The sequence below is a fragment of the Ixodes scapularis genome, unplaced genomic scaffold, assembly GCF_016920785.2.
Source record: "Ixodes scapularis isolate PalLabHiFi unplaced genomic scaffold, ASM1692078v2 PGA_scaffold3__209_contigs__length_174095766, whole genome shotgun sequence".
NCBI lineage: Eukaryota > Metazoa > Arthropoda > Arachnida > Ixodida > Ixodidae > Ixodes > Ixodes scapularis.
This window is the reverse complement of record NW_024609868.1, coordinates 144,721,130-144,740,522: the sequence shown is the minus strand read 5'-3', so window position 1 is coordinate 144,740,522 and position 19,393 is coordinate 144,721,130. Positions and strand designations below refer to the sequence as shown.

Genomic DNA, 19,393 nt, shown 5'->3' with positions numbered 1-19,393 from the left:
ACAGCAAATTTAAACTCCGAATTTCCGAGAATGGGGAATCGAAAAAAAAAATACGAATTCCGATAAACTCCAAATCTTCGGCAAAAAATAGACTCCGTAAAACACCCTCCAAATTTTACGAAAAATAAAATCCGAACACACGGAGCCCTAGCGATAAGGTATTGGTACCGCCTGAGGAAAAACGGTCTCGAACGACCAATTTATCCTGGCAGTGAAAACCGTTCAGTTCGTTGGCTGTAGCTTTCGTGTGTAGTTTTGAGTACTCCTGTTGCTCCTTGAAGTAGGGATGCACGCGAACTGCGTGCAAAACACATGCCGCTTGCCCGCACTTTCAAATTCATTGCTGATTACGGCAAAGTAGCCAAGTGACGTGGAGCCGTGTTGATTATAAATGGTTCGTAACACACCTGGAGAGCTGCCGTAGAATTGCGCCATGAGTCCCGTAAAGGTTACGACAATTGAGCTTCGTGAATACAGTTTTCTCCTCAGATTTTTCGTACGCCCCTTTTTTGTCGTAAGTTCGCCTTGTGAATATGGCCTAAGGTATTCGTAGTCAAGAATATTCATGTTATATTGTCTTTGCATCATATTTTTGATGTTTTTTTCATTTCTTGATGCACTGCGGTATGCATGTAAAGTGTACGTCTTGTGATCTTTTTTCAGGGAATGTTGACTCAGTTCAGTCAGTGCTGTGTACGGAATTCGTTGTGCTCAAAACTAAAAATTACAACTTAAAGTCGACCAAGCTTGTAGCTTGCACAGTACCTTTGTTGACTTCCTAAACCTACATGTATGGCCGTCGCAGCCGAGCGTCCAGATTTGAAGACGGCTGTGCCAGCTGGTAGAGGGACCGCTTGTAAACTCACCGCAGCCCGAGCAAGCCCCACCAGTCAGGCAAGTGCTGCAGTAATGCCAGCAGTGACAACTCCTGAAGCTCCTGTTAGTAGTAGTGCCCGGCAGCCATGGCACTGCTAGAAGAGAGCATGGAAAAAGGAAATGATTCAAAGATGACCCTCCTCCAGCAGGAGCAAGGCCTGTGTGGCACCTTCCTCGAGGAAGATCATCGCGACCAATTAAAAAAAAAATGGGCCCCCCTGCACAAAATCCAGATGAAGATTCTAAAAGACAAGAATGAATCTATATCTACGATCTGAAGGAGAAAGAGAAGAAATAAAATGACATCCAATTGGGTGCTTTACTGCTACTTAGAAAGTCTATCTGAAGTATCGTACAGATATGGAAGTAGGACCTTGAATGTATTCATCCTACTAATTCGGTAGTGGTGCTTGTAGGGTACTACATGTTGAGCCATGTAAAAAGTAGCGGACTTTTCATACTAGCCAAACTAAAGGGCAGGTAATACTGTCAGAAATTGTTGAAAGTTTCACAAAGATAGTATGGGTGCCAAAGCTCTTATTTCGCAAATATGACTTATTAGTAAATATTTCCTGTAGCTTTAACAGTATATTTTAGAAGGAAAACAAAACTCCTTACACATCTTTTACATTACCTTATTTCCTTAAATGTTTTCTAAAGAAAATACCAGCACAGAAGGAATGCTAAATGCAAGTATTAAGCTTGTGTAAAAAAATATACAAATCGTTTTGTAATACCCTAAAGTTGTCTTTTGTAGTAAAGGTTGTAACATCTAGGGTAACAAGATATAAACAAATAAAATTTCTAAATGCACACTAGACAGTCCACCTCGTTGGCCTTGAGGCAAAGCACTGGCCTATGGCGTCCCAGGTAGCGGGTTGAAGTCCCGGAAGAGATGCCCACTATTTGACGGAGGCTTATTGCAAGAAGGTCACCACGTAACCGCAATTTCGGTTGCACTTTGAAAGATCCTCACGTGGTTGAAAATCATCGCCACTTTACTGCCGGGTGTCCCAGCTTTCTTCATGTGTATTTCTCAAAAAAGTCGTGAGACCGTCCAAGGTTAATCTTCAAACCCTAAGACATTCCTTTCATAGCAATATCTCGGACGACTGACTATATTTTTGGAAAAGAAAGACGCGCTTCAGCTAAGCTGGCTGGTCATCTGACGTCACATTCCTCGTCTGACGCCACATTACAGCGATCCTCCGGAGCTTGCATGGAGGAGGGTGATGACACCTTCGATCAATTTCGTCTTTCTTTTTAAAAAATGTACAGCCATTTTTTCGAGATATTGTTATAAAAGTGATTGATATATTGGGCATTGTGGCTTCCAGTTGAAAACTCCCACTGCATTATTAGTTGAAATTCAGATTTTGGCTCATTATTCCTTTAAACCTTTCAAAAATTTCTTATAAAAACGTAGAATTAAAAGCTTATGTGAGTTGCCGCTTTCTTTTTTCTCATGATATTCCTTATCTCACAATACTTTTCAGATTCACTGTACATCCTTAAGAACTGCAATGTAACAAAATATAAAAACCTTCATATAAAACTGCGTAATATTGTCAATGTCAATGCTTCCATCAGTAGCGGTCAGGAATGGTTCAGATGACACTGACAATGTTCCTGATATGCATATATGCCTTCACACAATTTAGAGTATAGCTTGTTAGCTTGTTGCTTGTTCAGAGGTCTGAAGACCTCTGAAGGAACCATTTGTTACAGCACACAGAGCATCAGCAATCGGGAATATATGACAGTCAATAGGATAAGAAAACAGCCATGAAAAAATAAAGAAGTTTATACGACAAAATCGTAAAACTGGGCCGATTTAGCTTATGTGTGAAGTGCGCTGAATCGACCGCTGCCGGACAAGCATACCCGTAGGGCAGTTCTCTGAGGCAATCGGTGGGAGATGCAGCTGCTCCTTCCTCTAAACCTTGCGCAGTGTGTGGCTGTGTTGGGGGGTGAAAGAGAGGTAGTGAGTCGTTTCTTTCACGTCCCAAGCAGTGCAAGGCTGTACAGGCAGTGATGATCCTACAGGAGCGACATGTACAGTACTGCAGGTCCATGTCCCGGTACGGGAAGCGCCTCTTTCACACCCCGAAGGCCCTCTCAGCAGAGTTCCTCGTTCGTATCTGCGCCCTCTTGTACATGGATAAATTAGTAAACATTTCATCTACCATCAGAACAATGTCCCAAACACATTGTTGCATTCTCTATGCTCTTTATAGTCTGTTTGTTGTTATAGACCCACAATATTTTTTTTATTATTTCAATCTTCTTACTCTTACCTAAACATCATTTGCCTGGAAAGATCTGTTTCATTACTACAATATTTTGTTTGCTTTCTAGAAAGTGCTATTCTGGGAGCTACAGGAGGAGATTCCCTTCTTTGCGAATCCTTCCCGCCAGGCCCGATGCCGAGTCTTTCTTATTGTAATTGCTGGTGGTGGCGAATTTTATATTCAGATCTCAAGACATGCCGAAGTGCACTTATTTTAGTGCATGTTCATTAATGTTTCTAAATAAAACAATGATTGATTCACAAAAAGAACTTGTAGCTTTAGTATTACAACAAAACCTCGAATATCCCCTATGCATTAGGTTACTTGTCTCCTGGGGTTTTCGGGGCTCTAGGCTCTGCCAGCGGGGCCATTGGGCGCGTTAAGTTAGTGAGTTCCAGACTCCGGACATCTGCGCTCGAGCGCGCGGGTTCGGAGCGTAGCTTAACGGCGCACTATGGCACCGAGGCGCCATCTGACGCCTATTTTTTTTAACGTTTCCGGTTCCGGCTTTCCGGCGCGCGCTTAAACATGGCTCCCGTCTCGTCGCACCGTCTGAGAAGTGTTTGTTCGAAGACGACTTCGATGAAACAACTGCGCAAAGACGGCAGCAACAGCAAGAGCTTGTATGTATGCTGCACGCTGTTGGTGTGGCGATTAAAGGTACGCCGAACGCCTTCTAAATTTTCCAAAGCCTTAAAGAATGACGGCTGAATAGCCGAATTTATTGGCTCGCCTGATCCTGAAATTGCGGTAAGGTACATAAAGAACTTTGACAAGCATTTGAAGGATGTATGCAAACCTTTCTACACCAGCACCATGCTTTTATATTTTTTTATTGTCCACGATGACGGAAAGATTGCACGAGCTGCCAAGCGATCGCCGTCGAAGTATCCACGCATCCAAGCAGGCGCGACTTGCGCGTCCGACGGAGTCCCTAAAGGCTTCGGCGCAAGCACGAACGACGCCGAGAGCTCCGAGGACAGCGTGGTAGCGCAGAACGAGTAGCTCCTACCGACGACCGGCCTACCTCGGTGCCGTTCCTGTCTGCGCCGGAGCCTTTCGGCCGCGGGGTTCGGTTGGTGCGGTCGCTGTCTGCGAGGTTTGGCGAGGCGAGCACGGTGGCATCCTCGGAGTGTCCGGAAGCGAACTCGCTCGCCAGGGATTGCGCACACCCGACGTCTCTGGTCCAGAGTGGCCCGGCGGCTCGGCCCGGAACCCAAACAGCCCAAAACGCTTGAGTTTTGATGATTCTTCCGTCTCGTGCGAGACCACCACAACCACCGTGTGAAACCACCGCGAGTAACCGCGAGACTGGCCGCGAGAGCGGAAACGCCGTCATCTCACCGGAAACCGACCTGTTCGAGCTCTCGCGCACCATCTCCGACGATGGAGCTCGCGGAGCGCGCTCCGCCACCGTGCACCGGAAGTGAGACGATGTCGTTTAGTTTAGCTCGAGTGCACTCTGACCGCTGGAGCGCGCCCGAGCGCGTTAACTTAACGCGCCCATTAGGAATGGAAGACAGGCATAGCCCATGTCTCCCAGTAGGAGGCGGCACTTTTCTGTCCTCACAGAGCGCCTAAGCACGACTGTTTTCGATAAGGCGGCTGGCGTGCGAAGGTCCTGGCCAACTTGCCACTACATAAAAAAACTGGAGCTGGGGGCAGTGATTCCCTGAAGAGAGATAACATTATTCCGTTAAACACTGTACATTTGAATTCCTCGTGTGAGACTCCAGATGCTTGCTGAGAAGCAGGAGCAGAGTTGCTTGACAAAATCCGTATTTAATTGTCAAAATGCTCTCAACTGTGTAAAAATCCCTCCATACTGAGCTATGTTTAAAAAAATTATACTTAAGCATGAAATGAACTCACTTGGACGTCCAAAAAGAACACTCCTTTCCGGTTTCGATAAACCTCGGTGTTCTATCCGCCGGGGCTCTTTATACCCACGTGCGTACAGTCTATACAGCCCGTGACACCACAAAACTGTCCGACGGCGTAAAAGTCCAGCATTCCGTCGGAGTACTCCGATGGCTCGGGAGAGTGCACCATTTCCAGAACAACTTCTTGGTGATGAGTGCCGTCACCTCGCTATACTCGGCGACAACTTTTCTTGGCAATGCAGAGGAAGTTGACGATAGCCCACGCACAGCCTTATCCAGCGCTCAAAATTGGATAGAAAACACGTGCCTGTACCCTCCACTCCATTGCCAAGAAAAGTTGTCGCCGAGTATAGCTGTGCGGCAGAGCGTCGCCTGAGACACACTCACCACATCTCCCGTTACAGTATGAAAGGTACGCAGCATGGCGAGCAACCGTAGCATCGGGGTTAGCGGTAGCCCTCGCTTGTCCCCGGTCTCATTGAGAGGCAGCAGTGAGCGTAGCTCCTGTACTGTCGCCTTCGTTAATCTGTACCTGGCCAGCAACTGGGCGTCATTGTATACTTCCATGGGGTTTAAGCGGTCCTACAGCCTTTCTCGCGGCAATGACGTATTGGGCGGGTAAACATTCCCGACTAGAAGATCGTAAGAGCTAGTTACAAAATCAAAAGATGCGATGGGACTTGCAACATTGCTGTGGGACACCGCCATCTCTCGGGATGAATGGTGCCTCAAAGCATTTGAGGGAGGTTAAAGGAAGGCAGGAGGGCAGCGACCGCAGCGCCCCCACGACCCCCCAAACTTCTCGGAGATGTGATGTACAAGGGAAGGGTGCGTCTCGGGGTTGATTTCTGACGCGATCTGCAACGCATTTAGGGAGTTTCAATTTACATTTGACTGAAGTGAGGTTTATGGATTCGGGGGTTAGAGCAGACACCAGGGGTCGCCGTGGGACAGCATTTTTGAGCAATAACTGCTGCACTCTAAGAAAACAGTTGGCCTCAAGGGATTAACGGCAGCATTTGGACCTCTAAACTCCCAGTTGCTCCCCGAAAGGACCATCTGGTTCAAGCTAGGTACCGTGCGCAAAAGCTGGGAACTAACTTCGTTCGACTGGGACTAACCGATAGGCGTGCGCGAGCAAAATCATCCATTGGTCCCCCTCAGACAGGGTTGCATCTCTATGGTTTAATCCCCGAAGGCAAACGGAATGTTCGCCGAGAGGACGGATACTATTTCGCTTGTCTTGGGAATCGGCAAGACCCAGCCCATAACGTTTGAAAGTGTTGCCAAACACGGACGAAACTGGTGAATTTGTTTAATGTGGCACGAACGTTAAGACCTTACATGGAAGAGCTTCGCGCGTTGCGTAAATGCGAGTTAACGAAAGTGTTAACTCGACTTCCCCCAACTATCTCGTCAAAAATTATCTGTTGACATTTCACAAGTCCCATTCACGTAATTTCCCTTCGCGCAAAAAATTAGCATTTATCCAAACGCAACACCCCCAAATACTAACTTTTTTTTTAAATAAAACTGAACAGTTTGTAGAAGCCACGCTTTAAACACCAGAGTCTCGCAGTCAGACTTAATGGTCACTTCAATCGCTAAAACTGAGTTACTGAGAATATGTAGAGCCTCGTCTCTGCGTCTCCCCGTGACCAACGTACCTTTCTGGGTATTCCAAAGTCGAACTCAAAATCCGCAACAACACACTTGATGCACGGCACGTTCCGCTCAAAAAGCACATTCACGAGTAGTATCCAGACGCCTTCATGCCATCTTCGTCGCTGTTTCAGATAACATTCCAGATGAACAACGAAAAACAAACCGCACCCGGAACGTCATCCATGGCAACACCCTGCTAATACAAAAAAAAAAAAAAAATCCGAACTAAAAAAAGAGGCACCCGAGAAGATTGAAAATACTTAAGAGAGAGAGAGAAAAAAAAAAAAAAACGTGTTTGCTTGTACCATAGCCTCCTCTATACGGAGAAAGCCTGGCACATCGACGACGGAGCCATAGAGCGCGCGGCCGCAGGAAAAAGGAGAGGAGGAGCGCGCCGAACGGTGACCAATATGGTAGCGCAGAGCAGAAAGGGCAGACCTAGACAGCGAGCGCTTGGGTCATGAGCGGCCGCTCCCCGAACCACGCTTGTTTTTGTGTTTTCGTCACCGTCGTTTTCGTACTCCGGGGGAAACGAGCGCGGTGATTCGAAAGGGCGCAGGGAGAAATGGGAAAGGGTGGACGTTGAGTTTCTCCTCTCCGCGATAACAACAAGAAAAGAGAAAAAAAAAAAAAAAGAAGATTGTTTCTGCGTTTGGCCGCTCGCTCTTTTGTGGCGCTAGCGGGCAAGGTTCTCTCCGCACCCGTTTCTCCGCCCCTCCTTTCCCATTTACGGCGGCCGTCTTTTCACGCGACGCGCCAGGCTTTCTCCGTATAGAGGAGGCTATGCTTGTACGTACTCGACCGACGTGTTGAAAATGGCGATCTTCTGCCGTCCTTGGGGCTGTGCCCTGTTGTGTGTAGTGGGAGGGTAAAAGAGATTTTCGGGCGCGCCCTTCCCTCTCCCACCAACCCCCTACCCCGCATTCTTGTGCTCCCCGCTCATCCGTGGGGTTGGGCAGATGGGGCAGATATGGTCCATCGGGAAAGTGGGAAGGGGTCTTTGTTTGTAAAGAACCTGTTTTTAGTAAGTTTAAAGTTGAAATACAGCCTTCCCGTCAGAAGCTGGTCGCCGCTTGTTCGACCTGCGTCGTCTCCGATCATTGCGGGATTCGGTTTGGATTCGCGGTGCTGCAGCACTGCACTTGATCTCTTCTGAAGTCACAAGTCAAGGGAACTCGATTAAGGTATGTCGAAGTATTTCTGTTTATGGTGTATTCATTGACTGCGGCTTCAGAAAGGGTTTTATTTTGAGCGCGTTCTCTAGCTTGCAAAGCGCGCGCCATGCTCTATTCTTTTTGTCACTATGGTAGTTGATTTTGTTATGCAGCACAGAAACATCAAATTCAATCGTATCGAGCGAAACGCCAGTTCTACCGATGGCTTAGTTTTTTTTTTTTTTTTTTGTTTTCAAGAGTCTGGCAGGATCGCTTGACTCTAAAGGCCTGCCCGCACATGCAGCGGAGCGCTACAAGCACAGCGCTGACCTTGCGCTATGTGCGTGCTGACGGGAGCGGTCACCAGCTTTGTATCGCACCGTCAAAACTGTTGCTCATGGCAGACGAAAAGTAGCTCACGACACGCGAGCGGCGCAACATCAGCGCTTCGCTGCGTGTGAGAACCGGTCTTAATAGGGAGTATTCACGGGCGGCCATATAGGTGTGTGCGAATGATGAGCGCGTGCTGATGGCGAGCTTCCACAGTTCTTTTGCAACGTGCCTTTCACACCATAAAGAGTGCCGGTCTTAGCAGTCTAGTGATGTGAGCTCGTTCTGAGCATGCGCTCTAAACAGCACCCACAAATATAGCCTCCAGTGAATACTTCCTATAGAGACATTTATCGGATTGTACACTAGACTTTCGCGCTGATGGCGGGAGCTCGTGCCGTCACTTTGAAGCATAGTTTCAGCACGCACACGCTGGGTCTGTAATTCGCAGTGAACGGTCTACTAACATATAATATCGCGCTGGTCTGATGTCAACAGATCGCATGTTGGATGTGAACCATTGTAGCCCTTATGCAGCCTCTTTGTTATCTTATTATGCGTGTGTTATATCTCATACTTTTGTCGAGCGATCGGGTATTTCACGCTGCCCACTTACTAATAATCCAAATTCCTCGCAAACAGGCAAGACGCTGCCGGTGCCCTAATAAACGGTGCTTGGACAACGACCGGTTTGGGCAGACGTCCCAGTGTTCAAGCCATCGTCGACGCAAGTGCACTCTTCGGAATTTGGCCTTACCGTGGATTCTACCGCTCAGGAACTTCGACTTCAGTCATCCTTGAAGGCGATGTGTATCTACGAGGCAATAAAGCTACGTTTAACCTGAACTGCACAATTTTGTTTCGGAGATTTGCGGCTCGGGGCTAGTTGTAAAGGATGAACCTTTAGTCCCTAGGGTCTGAATCCAAGGGCGCAACGTTTAGACTCAGGGGTCCAAGTGCAAGAGCCTAACAGTCGGTCCTCGGGGTTCATTTGAAATGGTGTAGCAGCTAGTCCCAGGGGTCCAATTGCAAGGGCCTAACAGTGCGTCCTCGGGGTTCAATTGAAACGGTGTAACAGTTGGTCCCAGGGGACCAAGTGCAAGGGCCTAACAGTTGGACCTCGAGGTGCAATTGAAACGGTGTAACGGTTAGTCTCAACGGTGCTAGTGCGAGGGGCTAACGGACGGGGCGCAACAATTGCTTCCCTTACCGTTGCTCCCCTAGGAGACTAATGGTAGTGGCAGCGTATTTAGCCCTCTGGGGGAGTATGTCACGATCCTTTTTTTTTAGAGTGTGTAATACCTTTCCTACATCCGGATATTTGACTTTTTTTGACAAAATACAATGCACAACAGGCCTAAAAGTGCATAGTAACGTTCAGGATGTGCGAAAATTAGCTACATTTTTTGTTCAATATATATACAGGAGAAAAAATTCAAAAATTCCCCCGCCCCAAAACAAAAGAAAAAAAGAAGGTAGTGCCTCTGCATTCTTATTGCTGACAGTTTACTAGGACGTCTTGCTATCTAGAACTGGCCATATTTACTGAAGTGCGACAGACACTTCACAATCAAACATTGTATTGCAAATTCCTGGGAAATCGTGTTGCATATGTGAAACTTTCTAGCATTCAGTGACATCGGGTCCCATGTGCCGTCAATTTCCCCACTAAATTTAGCGTGGAACTGAATTGGAGTTTAGGTCACGTGACGTTAATTTTTCGGTTCATTTAGAAGACTATATAAACTTCTTACAGGTCACGTGACATAAAGTCACGTGACGTAAACTTCTGCGCCAAGTTTAGCGGGGAAACTGAATTTTTGTGTATACGTCATGGGACGCTAATTTTTACTCCAAATTTAGCGGCAACATTGGCGTTACGTGAGCCATACACCAATTCAACTTCCCCACTAAATTTAGCAGAGAAAATGAATTGGGGTGTGTAGGTGTGTGACGCCACATAATGAACCACTGCAGGCGGTGCATAATGGGACGTCACAGACCACGGCTTCGCGTAATGTGACTTCACAAAGTCCAGTAAAACTACCCAAAAAACGTTTCACGTTAAAAAACACGGGCTTCTACAAAAAGCCCTTCAGTGGCCTTTTAGAGGGATTGGGCCTAAATATAGTCAGATGTGATATTAATTTAATTAAAAGAGATCCAATATTAGTTAAATCAATTATGAACGTCAATATCAGACCACAAGCCAAATTTCGCAAGTATGCATGGCTGGTCGTGTCGTGACGTCATATCAGTCATGGTAAAGTCTTAGTCGCGGGCGTTGACCTTTTCATGCTTTTGATCAACATGGATGACGGTGCGTACAAAGATCATCGTCCAAAACTTGAGCTTCTCTCAATAACGTAAACCGTGTCTTTCTTTGAACGAAGTCATTTTACTCATGCAGCAGTCAAGAGCTGTCGTGGCTTTCTTGTATGATATTACGTCAGTTACTAACGGGATCCCTGAGTGTTTGTCGGGATCAATCTGAGCAGTTGGGTTCTGTTCAAAATTGAATTACCTGTACGGCGGATTCGAAATTCGGATTGTGTGCAGATGCCATGTCTAAAAGCAATTACTATATATATTATTTGTTTTCGGAAGGACATCCTTTTACCGGACAATCCCTTAAAATACCAAGCAAGAAAAAACTCAATGTAGGTTAGCGCGATGTGCCATTATCTCTACGAGAACAGATCATCACAAAAGGCAAGGTTCTGCTCGGAAATGCTCGGTGTATAAGTAACAGAATTCTGCGCGCGTGGCAACGCGGAGTGGCTTTCTCTTCGCGCGCTTGCATAGAACGCTGCAGTACATACACGCAAAATTTCTCTGCATCCCGACGAAGTGCAACGTGCTCGACAGTTATACGCTGCCAGTTGGAAAAATGTTTGTCGTCTCCGCCTTCCTTTATCTCTCTTCGTTTATCGCCTTCCTTAATGTCGCCTTCTTTATCTCTCTAACTCTTCCTCCCTGTTTCCAAATAAAGAGGGTGTTTCATTTTAGTTCCAAGAACATTTTTTTTTAAACTGTGAATTGTAGCTCATTAATGCGGTCTCTGTAGGTGAGATATGCATCCAGTGGAATATAATATAAGTAGGTAATATCTGGAGTGAGTCGTATAATCTGTATCATTTTCTTACTTGTGAAAATACTCATGTGCTTCCCAATGGAAATTTGCTGAGCGACATCTCAAACCACTACACCGGTCAATTTTATAGATAGCTCGTGAGAAGCGCGAGTGTGAGATGAAGTCACCACTCACGTAACAGGCGGAAGGTCGCAGGAGCAAAAATGAGGATAAGATTGTCATTCGCGTTTTCGGAAAGCCCATCATGCACCTGCTGCTTGGGTGGCAAATTTAGCGTATACCCGCGATAAATGGCTTTATTTTTTCAATTGGAACCGTATGTTCTTTTCGACACTTAAAAATTGTGTTAACAAGTTCACTAACCTGAACATATTACATTAGTGTCTATTTCACGGATTTGTAACACAGAATGTGTTTAAGAGCTGGGATTCCATAGGAGAGCATGTCGGAACCCCTCGTAAACCGCTGCCAAATATGACGAAACGCTAATGACGTCGGCGAGATAGTGTAAGTTTACCATGTCCTTTAGACACCTAGAACTCGGCGACGAAGATGAAGAAAACAAATGGGGTGACAAGGAAATAAATTAAGAGATGAGCAAAAGGACCACTGAAGAAACTGTAACTAATTTTTTTTAAAAATGAGTGCGCTCCGGCAGAAAATGAGCCCACGTCCGAACTCGATGCTCTACGGTTGCACCTTTTTCTTATTGCACGCGAAGTGAAAAAAATATTAGTCACGCTTCAGTGCTTTTAGACGCACGACAAAATGAATCTCCATTATTTGTCAAGTAAAGATTGACATCCTCGCATCTTGAGGGGAGCTTCAAAAATATTTCTCCATTGAAGTACATAATCAGTGGCTTTGAACATGGCCACGCGAGAGTCTTTTTCCTTTCGCACCTGAAAGGGCACTAAAAAGGATTCTTGAACATAGGAAAAAAGCAGCTCTATCCGAAAGGTGGAAAGCGGGGGGGGGGGGTAACCTCGTAGGCCATGTCATGTGACCATATTACGTGGTTTGACGTCATGAAAAGATAAAAGATAACAAACTATATGGCATAGAATAATGTAGTGAAATGTTAAGAGTACCCACTGAAGCACTATCGCGGCCCAGTTGTTAGGATTTACAACGCCCCCCGCTGGCAGTGGTGCCTAATTATTTATATGTTCGTCATATTTGCATCATTAAGACATAGTTATACTTTAATTAACCTGTTTCTGAAATTATAAGTAGATTTGAACAATTAAAAAAAATTACGACTGTGACTGGGGCTTCGGCAACTTGCACGACTTGGCAGCCACCAATGCGGCGGCCAAGAGGGAATGTGGCGGGTGGCGGATAAGACGCGCTGTTGCTGTCTTCGTGTGGATTTCTCGTCGTTCTTTCTTTGTGGCAAAGGTGAGACAGTTAAAGTGCAGCCGCGTGAAGAGTGCTTCAAGGTTCTCCTGAGCGCCACCTCCGTCGACAAAAAGCTATTTTCTGTTTTCCAGAAATTCAAGCTACATGACACTACAAACACGAACGTGTTCTTCTGACCGACGCTATTATTTCACGAGCTTCTGTTCATACGTTGCAGGCTCGTTTTAAGCGTCGAACTCAATCTCGTAGCTTAACCTCCTTTGCTCGCACTTACGCTGAAATGGGATACAGAGTTCGGACGTCTGCAGAAGGGTAATGTTTGTTATGGTTATCTTGGTGGCCATAATACATATGTATGCATTACACATTCCTCTTTTTCGGTTGCCATCTTTTTTGTGTAGCGGTTTTATTTTTATATTCTATAATGTGCATTGTTCGCAGCCAAGTTAAAAGTTTTAAATTTACGCGTGGGTTTGAGAAATCATTCCTACATTAATATGAATTGCCAGTTAGTCACGGCAAACTCCGTGGTGCAAGCTACAGCCTAATACGAACGGAATCACTGTAAGGAATCCTCCCATCAAATAGCAGGCGTATAATCTCTACCCAGGTACTGAACGGAAGCACTTAAATAGGAAACCGAGACAAACTTCACAACTGTCGCTATGTGCGCTGACAGTCGAGTGAGCCGATGGGGCCTAATGGAGTGGCCACTCTTAGCGGTGCAATATATTACTCTATGTTATGAATACCGAGAGATAGGAGTTGATGAGAGACGCGGGAACGACAGAGCCGAAAGCGCTGGTTGGATTTATTAGTAGCTAGAAGGAAAGCTTACTCCCTTTGTCTCGACTCAGTGTTCAAACACGAACGACAAACGCCGGACGCCGGTGTTTGAAGAGTGAGTAGAAACCACGGTGTAAGACACATTTCTGTGGAAACCGCGCGTGTCGCAGCTGCCAGATAAAGTCCTTTACTCGCCTTGGTTGCAAACAGCGCCACCAAATGGCTCCTCGACATGCGGTTAACGGCAGTCTGTCGCAGGCCCGGTTTCCCGTGGATCTCTTTAGAAGACAGGTTAGTGTTTTAAATAGCCTCCTCTGTACTCACTAAGCCAGGCAGTTCGACGTCGGAGCCATAGAGTGCCCGGTCTAAGATATGGAGCGCGAGGATCTGGTAGCACAGAGCATCAAAGAGCCATTTCACGAGGAACCTGGACGTCAGCGCACAGCTTTTGCAGCTCTGAGGACCAGAAACACACTTTTTCGTTCGGGAGAAGTGTGTTTCGGCGTCTCGCCGCAGCGGGGAGCCAGTCACGTAGCTCTCCTCCCATCCGTTGTCTGCCCCTCCACCTTTTCAATTTCGGCGGCCCCTTCTCGTGGCGATCTGCCAGGCTTTTTCAGTATGTATCGGAGGCTATGGTTTCGGGGATCGGTGGCCGAGTGGGCTAAAGTGCACCCCACCTCGACGCGCGTGGAGCCAAAGCTCGCGCTGCAGAACCGAGGGATCCAGGGTTCGAGCCCGATCGGCCCCTGCCCGTGTCGATCTGGATGAGCATCGTACCGGCGTCCGGTCGTGTACCACTACTGCGTGAGCACGTTAACGACCTCAGGTTAGCAGTCGTACTGCACTGCCGAAATTGCTCATCTATAGTGTAAACCAGTGTCGCCTCGTCGTAGCAGACCCAGCTACGCTATATAAACACTGAACGTCCAATTTAATTTTTTTTTTTTTGCTTTTGAGTCTATGGTTTTTAAGTTGTTTTCTAGGTTCGTCGCTATCCGAAACATGGCACTTGTACTGCGCGTGTTGCTTCGCAGAGTGTTGAACCGGAACCGAACTTCTATTTTGTAGCCGAACCGAAACTGAATTGAACCAAAATCTTCACTGCCCTCTTGGAACTGAACCGGAACTTAACCGGAAAAAAAAAAAATATAAAGGTAGTTGGTTCAATACGGCACACAGTAAGTTTTTTTTTTTTTTTTTTTTATTAATAAAAAATGAGTATTTGAGAGGTAGAAATTGGAAGCTGTATTTCAGTGTAGTGATCAAATTGTTATATACCGAATTGCAATGTATAAGAAATTGTGGGTTTTCGCGGCGCCCTTTTATTGGCACTAAGATTAATCATGTATCACGTGGTCACGTTACGCCATAGTGCCAAGACATGCTGTCGAATAATGTCACGTCACGTGGCCCCGTGACGTGGTCGCGTGACTCACCGCGCCAAATCGACTTAAATTGAGAACGTCACTAGATGTATTAGCGTTGTTTACAGCGTGAAGTCACATGTCAACATGACTTCACCTCGCGAGTCACATTACACCGTGACGTACTCGATTGTCGTGAGTCTGAGTCGAGTGTTAGGGTTCTTGACGATCAGCATCCCCAAACATTCGTGTTGTCTCGTGTTCAGTCAAAGATGAGAAGCTCAACCCATGCTTCATTCCTTGCCAACCGCATCGCATGACTGTGGTGAACACTGACACTATACTATAATTAGCATATATGACGGGGACCCTTCCAAGTCATCGGTGGGCGTCCCCACATGCCTAGTTACGGTCAGCGCGCTTCGGAACGGGCTATCGCCAGCGTCTGTCGACCACTGAAGCCCCTGTCGACAAACGGCACTCCGCAGACCAGCGAGATGCATGGCCACGGTCACTAAGGTTTCTTGGTTTTTTTAGGCGAACATCTGCCTGCGCGACGACAAGGGGCTCACGCGGTCACCGTGCATCGAGGGCCCGGTTCCGATCGACAAGCGTGGCATCACCGCCCCGTCATCGGTAGTTGTAAAGCCTCGCATCCCTGCCAAGTCATCGGTGGGCGTCCCCACGTGCCTGATTACGGTCAGCGTGCTTCGGAACGGGCTATCGCCACCGTCTGTCGACCACTTCAGCCCCTGTCAACGAACGGCACTCTGCAGACCAGCGAGATGCATGGCCACGGTCACTAAGGTTTCTTAGTTTCTTAGGTAAGCCTGACGACTCACTGTTTCGTTGTCGATGGGCGGGTTCACATCTCCCTGGTCTGCATTCTCCCTTTTTTGTTTACTGAGTGTTCTTCATAATGGAAGAAAGGGGTGACTGTTTGTCATGTATGAAACATGTGGCCCCTGATGGTGCGTACTTGAAATGTGCAGAGTGCACGAACCATCACCATACGGGGAAATGTTCCGGAATAACGACCAAAGCATCGAAGACGATGACGTCAGAGAGCATTTCCCGGTGGCGGTGCGGGACGTGCAAGCTGCATTCAGAGCGCCAGTCTGTGTCTCCTGAGGAATTAGAGAGTATGTCAGGACATGGATCCCAGGAGGGGAGCCTTGGAAAAGTGCAACAGAACGATGCTATCAGTCGTAAACTGACTTCCCTCCTGATTAGAATCAACGCAATTGAAAAGTCGCTGGAGACTCAGACTGGAAGAGGGGATGAGATGATGTCTAAGGTTGAAAACCAAGGGAGGACGACTGAGGACATTGAAGAATCTATGAATACCCAGTCAGCAAGGCACCAAGAGCTGATGACTAGACTGGACAGCCAAGACAAAACAATTGAGGGTCTAGAACAGGAGGTGAATCAATTAGAAGAGAAAATAACTCAAAGGGACCAAGAAATCTGGGCACTAAGAAAGACCGTCGACAATGCGGAACAATATTCCCGAAGGCAGAACATCGAAATTCACGGAGTCACTCAACAACCCAACGAAAGCCTGTTAGAGGTAATTAACGACATTGCTACTAAGCTAGGCGTGCCACAACTCGCAACCACTGACGTCGAGGCTGCCCACAGACTAAGAGCAAAGGAAGGTAGACCAGCACCCATACTGGTGAGGTTCACTGAGAGGCGCACGAGAGACGTTTGGGCAAACAAACGAGTCAGTCTTAGGAGCGAAAACATTTACATTATTGAAAACTTAACCCGAGCAATCAAGAATTTGTTGTGGACAACAAAGGCATGTGCCAGAGAAAAAATATACAAGTATGCATGGGTAAAAAATGGAAAAAGTTTTGTGAGACAGAACGAGGGCGCCGCAGTAATTCAGTTTGAGAGCGAAAGAGATTTCGCCAAAATTAGATAATCATGCAGTCTTCCTTTGAGTCTTTTGAGGAATGGGACGCTTACACAAAACAGTCAATAGCAAAGGACGGTTGCGTGAATACAAAGTTAAGTTTATTATATGTAAATGTGCGAAGCATCTACAAGCATCTTGAACGGTTAATGGTGCTTTTGGCGGTCCGGCTTCCTCTCCTTGATGTGCTTATACTAACCGAGGTAAATTTACACGAGGCATCTTGTGCGTCCTTTAGTCTAACAGGTTTTCATTCCTACAATATATGCAGAGAAGGCAGAAGGGGTGGGCGAATCTCATTACACATAAATAACAACAGTTCATCCGATAGAATTGATGTTAAATTGGATAATGCAGAAATTTGCGCGGCAGTCATAAATAAGGATAAGTTCTCCTATGTAGTTTGTGCCATTCACAGACCACCCAGTTCCAATTTAAACAAGTTTTGTGATGAATTAACGAAGCTGCTTCCGAAATTCGATAACAATAAATATTTAGTTCTTGCAGGAGATTTTAATATCGATGTTTCGAATGAGTTAAAACCTGGAGTGTTGTGCTATCTTGACACCCTTTCGGCTTTTGGGCTTGAAAATGTTATTCAGGATTATACACGGGAAGAACATTACGGAGATAAAAAACAAAGACATGTATTGACCACATAGTTACTAGAATAAGCAATTTAAACACATTATCTGGAGTAATTAAGCAGAAGCTTGCTGATCACTATATAACGGTTCTTTCAATATTAGGGGAAGATATACTTGGAAACCCAACAGTGGAGGGCGAATATAAAACTATACTAAATAGCAACAAAACTGATAGTTTTATTCAGAGCTACGATTGGAATTCCTTGCTAGACTACGATCACTTAACAGTCTACAAAAAGCTGGTTCACCAATTTCAGGATATTTATGCAAGCGCTACTAGAAAGATGAAATTAAAAAAAAAGGAGGTCCGAAAATATTTGGATAATCCGGAAATATTACAATTGCGTCATCAGAAGGAGAGTCTTTGGAAGCGATGCAAGCAAAATCCTGGTGATATCATGCTTAAAAAAGAGTTCCGTGAAATACGCAGCAAGGTTACAGCTATAATTTGTTTGGCGAAATGAAATTATTATGAAACCTGTTTACAGCTTCGACTAGAAATCCGAAAGAAACGTGGAACTTGGTTAACCAAATAATTGGCAAGAAAACAGTATTGATCATAAGATACAAAAACATTTTAAAGAATCTAGTTCCTACAGCGAGTTAGCAGAAATGTTCAACAAAATCTTTATCGACGACGTAAAAGAAATTAAAGAATATACCGGCGACCAGCTTAAACGACGTTTCCCCAACACGCTCCATCAACTCAGCTTATCTTCCAGATATGACAGAAAGTGATTTTTTGCGTATTATCCAGGCTATGTCAATAACAAAAGCGCCAGGAATAGACAGTATTCGAGTTAGAGACATACGCTACAATTTCGGTAAAGTAAAACACATTTTGCTTAAAATAGTGAATGACACACTGCACACCGGAAATATTCCTAAGGGTTTAAAAGTATCTGTGATGAGGCCGTTATACAAAAAAAGAAAGCAGCTAGAGGTCGGGAGCTACGGACCCATATCAATCTTACCATTCATGACACACGTAATCGAAAAATGGGTTCAAATAGCGATGAATAATTTTTGCGACAAATTTTCCCTGATAAGCACTATGAAGCACGGCTTTCGACAACAGAAAAGTACCATTACTCTTCTGGAAGATTTCGCTGACTGCATTACCGGAACACTTGATAAAAACAAAATAGCCCTAGCTCTTTTCAGAGACCTGTCAAAGGCATTCGATACCATCGATCATTCGTTATTGTTGAAAAAATTATATAGTATGAGGTTTCGAGGTCCTTTTTATCACTTTTTCGAGAATTACTTCAAGGATAGATCCCAAATGGTTAAGATAATGAATAATCTTAGCTGCCCGGCTCAAGTCGGATTCGGGGTGCCACAAGGAAGTACTTTGGGCCTATGTTATTTAATATTTATATGAATGGGTTAGGATTTCTGCCCCTTCAGTCAAAAATATTTCGATACGCGGATGACACCCTATTAGTTTTACCACATGAAAGGTATGATGAAACAATTTCTCTTTTTCAGAGAGACATTGATATGATAATTAGATGGTTTGCTGCGAATTTTCTTTCTGTGAATGTTGCAAAAACGAAACTGATGTGTTTTCAAAATCCGCACAAACAGATTGTAATATCTCCAAATATTTGCTTGCACTCGGTACAGTATCTGGATTGTAGCTGTAAACCTTTAACATGCGACAGTTCAGTTAAATATTTAGGCGTCTTTGTTGACGAACACATGCTGTGGAATGCGCAGGTGGAGTCTGTTGTAAAAAAACTACGTAGTCATATCTGCTTATTTCTATGAACTCAAAAGTATGTGCAGCTTGAAGATAAGATTATTTGTGTTTAAATCATTGGCGGAAGCGGCATTACGGTACGGTATTACACTGTACGGTCATTGTTCAGAAAAAAAAAGAAGAGCGATAGATAGGACACTAAAACACATGGTAAACAACTTATCATATATTGTTCTTCATATCAAGTATTGGAAACTCAAGAGAATGCTAAAGAGCTGGGCATCCTGGTTTTTTGAAGCTTTTTTACATACGTAG

At 45.4% G+C, this 19,393-nt stretch overlaps 1 protein-coding gene across 1 annotated transcript; it reads left to right on the top strand.

Moving 5' to 3' along the window:
* Positions 1 to 15,949: 15,949 nt before the first annotated feature.
* LOC120850168 lies at positions 15,950 to 16,735 on the top strand. The gene has a single exon (XM_040222585.2). The coding sequence runs from the start codon at positions 15,950 to 15,952 to the stop codon at positions 16,733 to 16,735; it is 786 nt and encodes a 261-aa protein (XP_040078519.2).
* Positions 16,736 to 19,393: the final 2,658 nt, after the last annotated feature.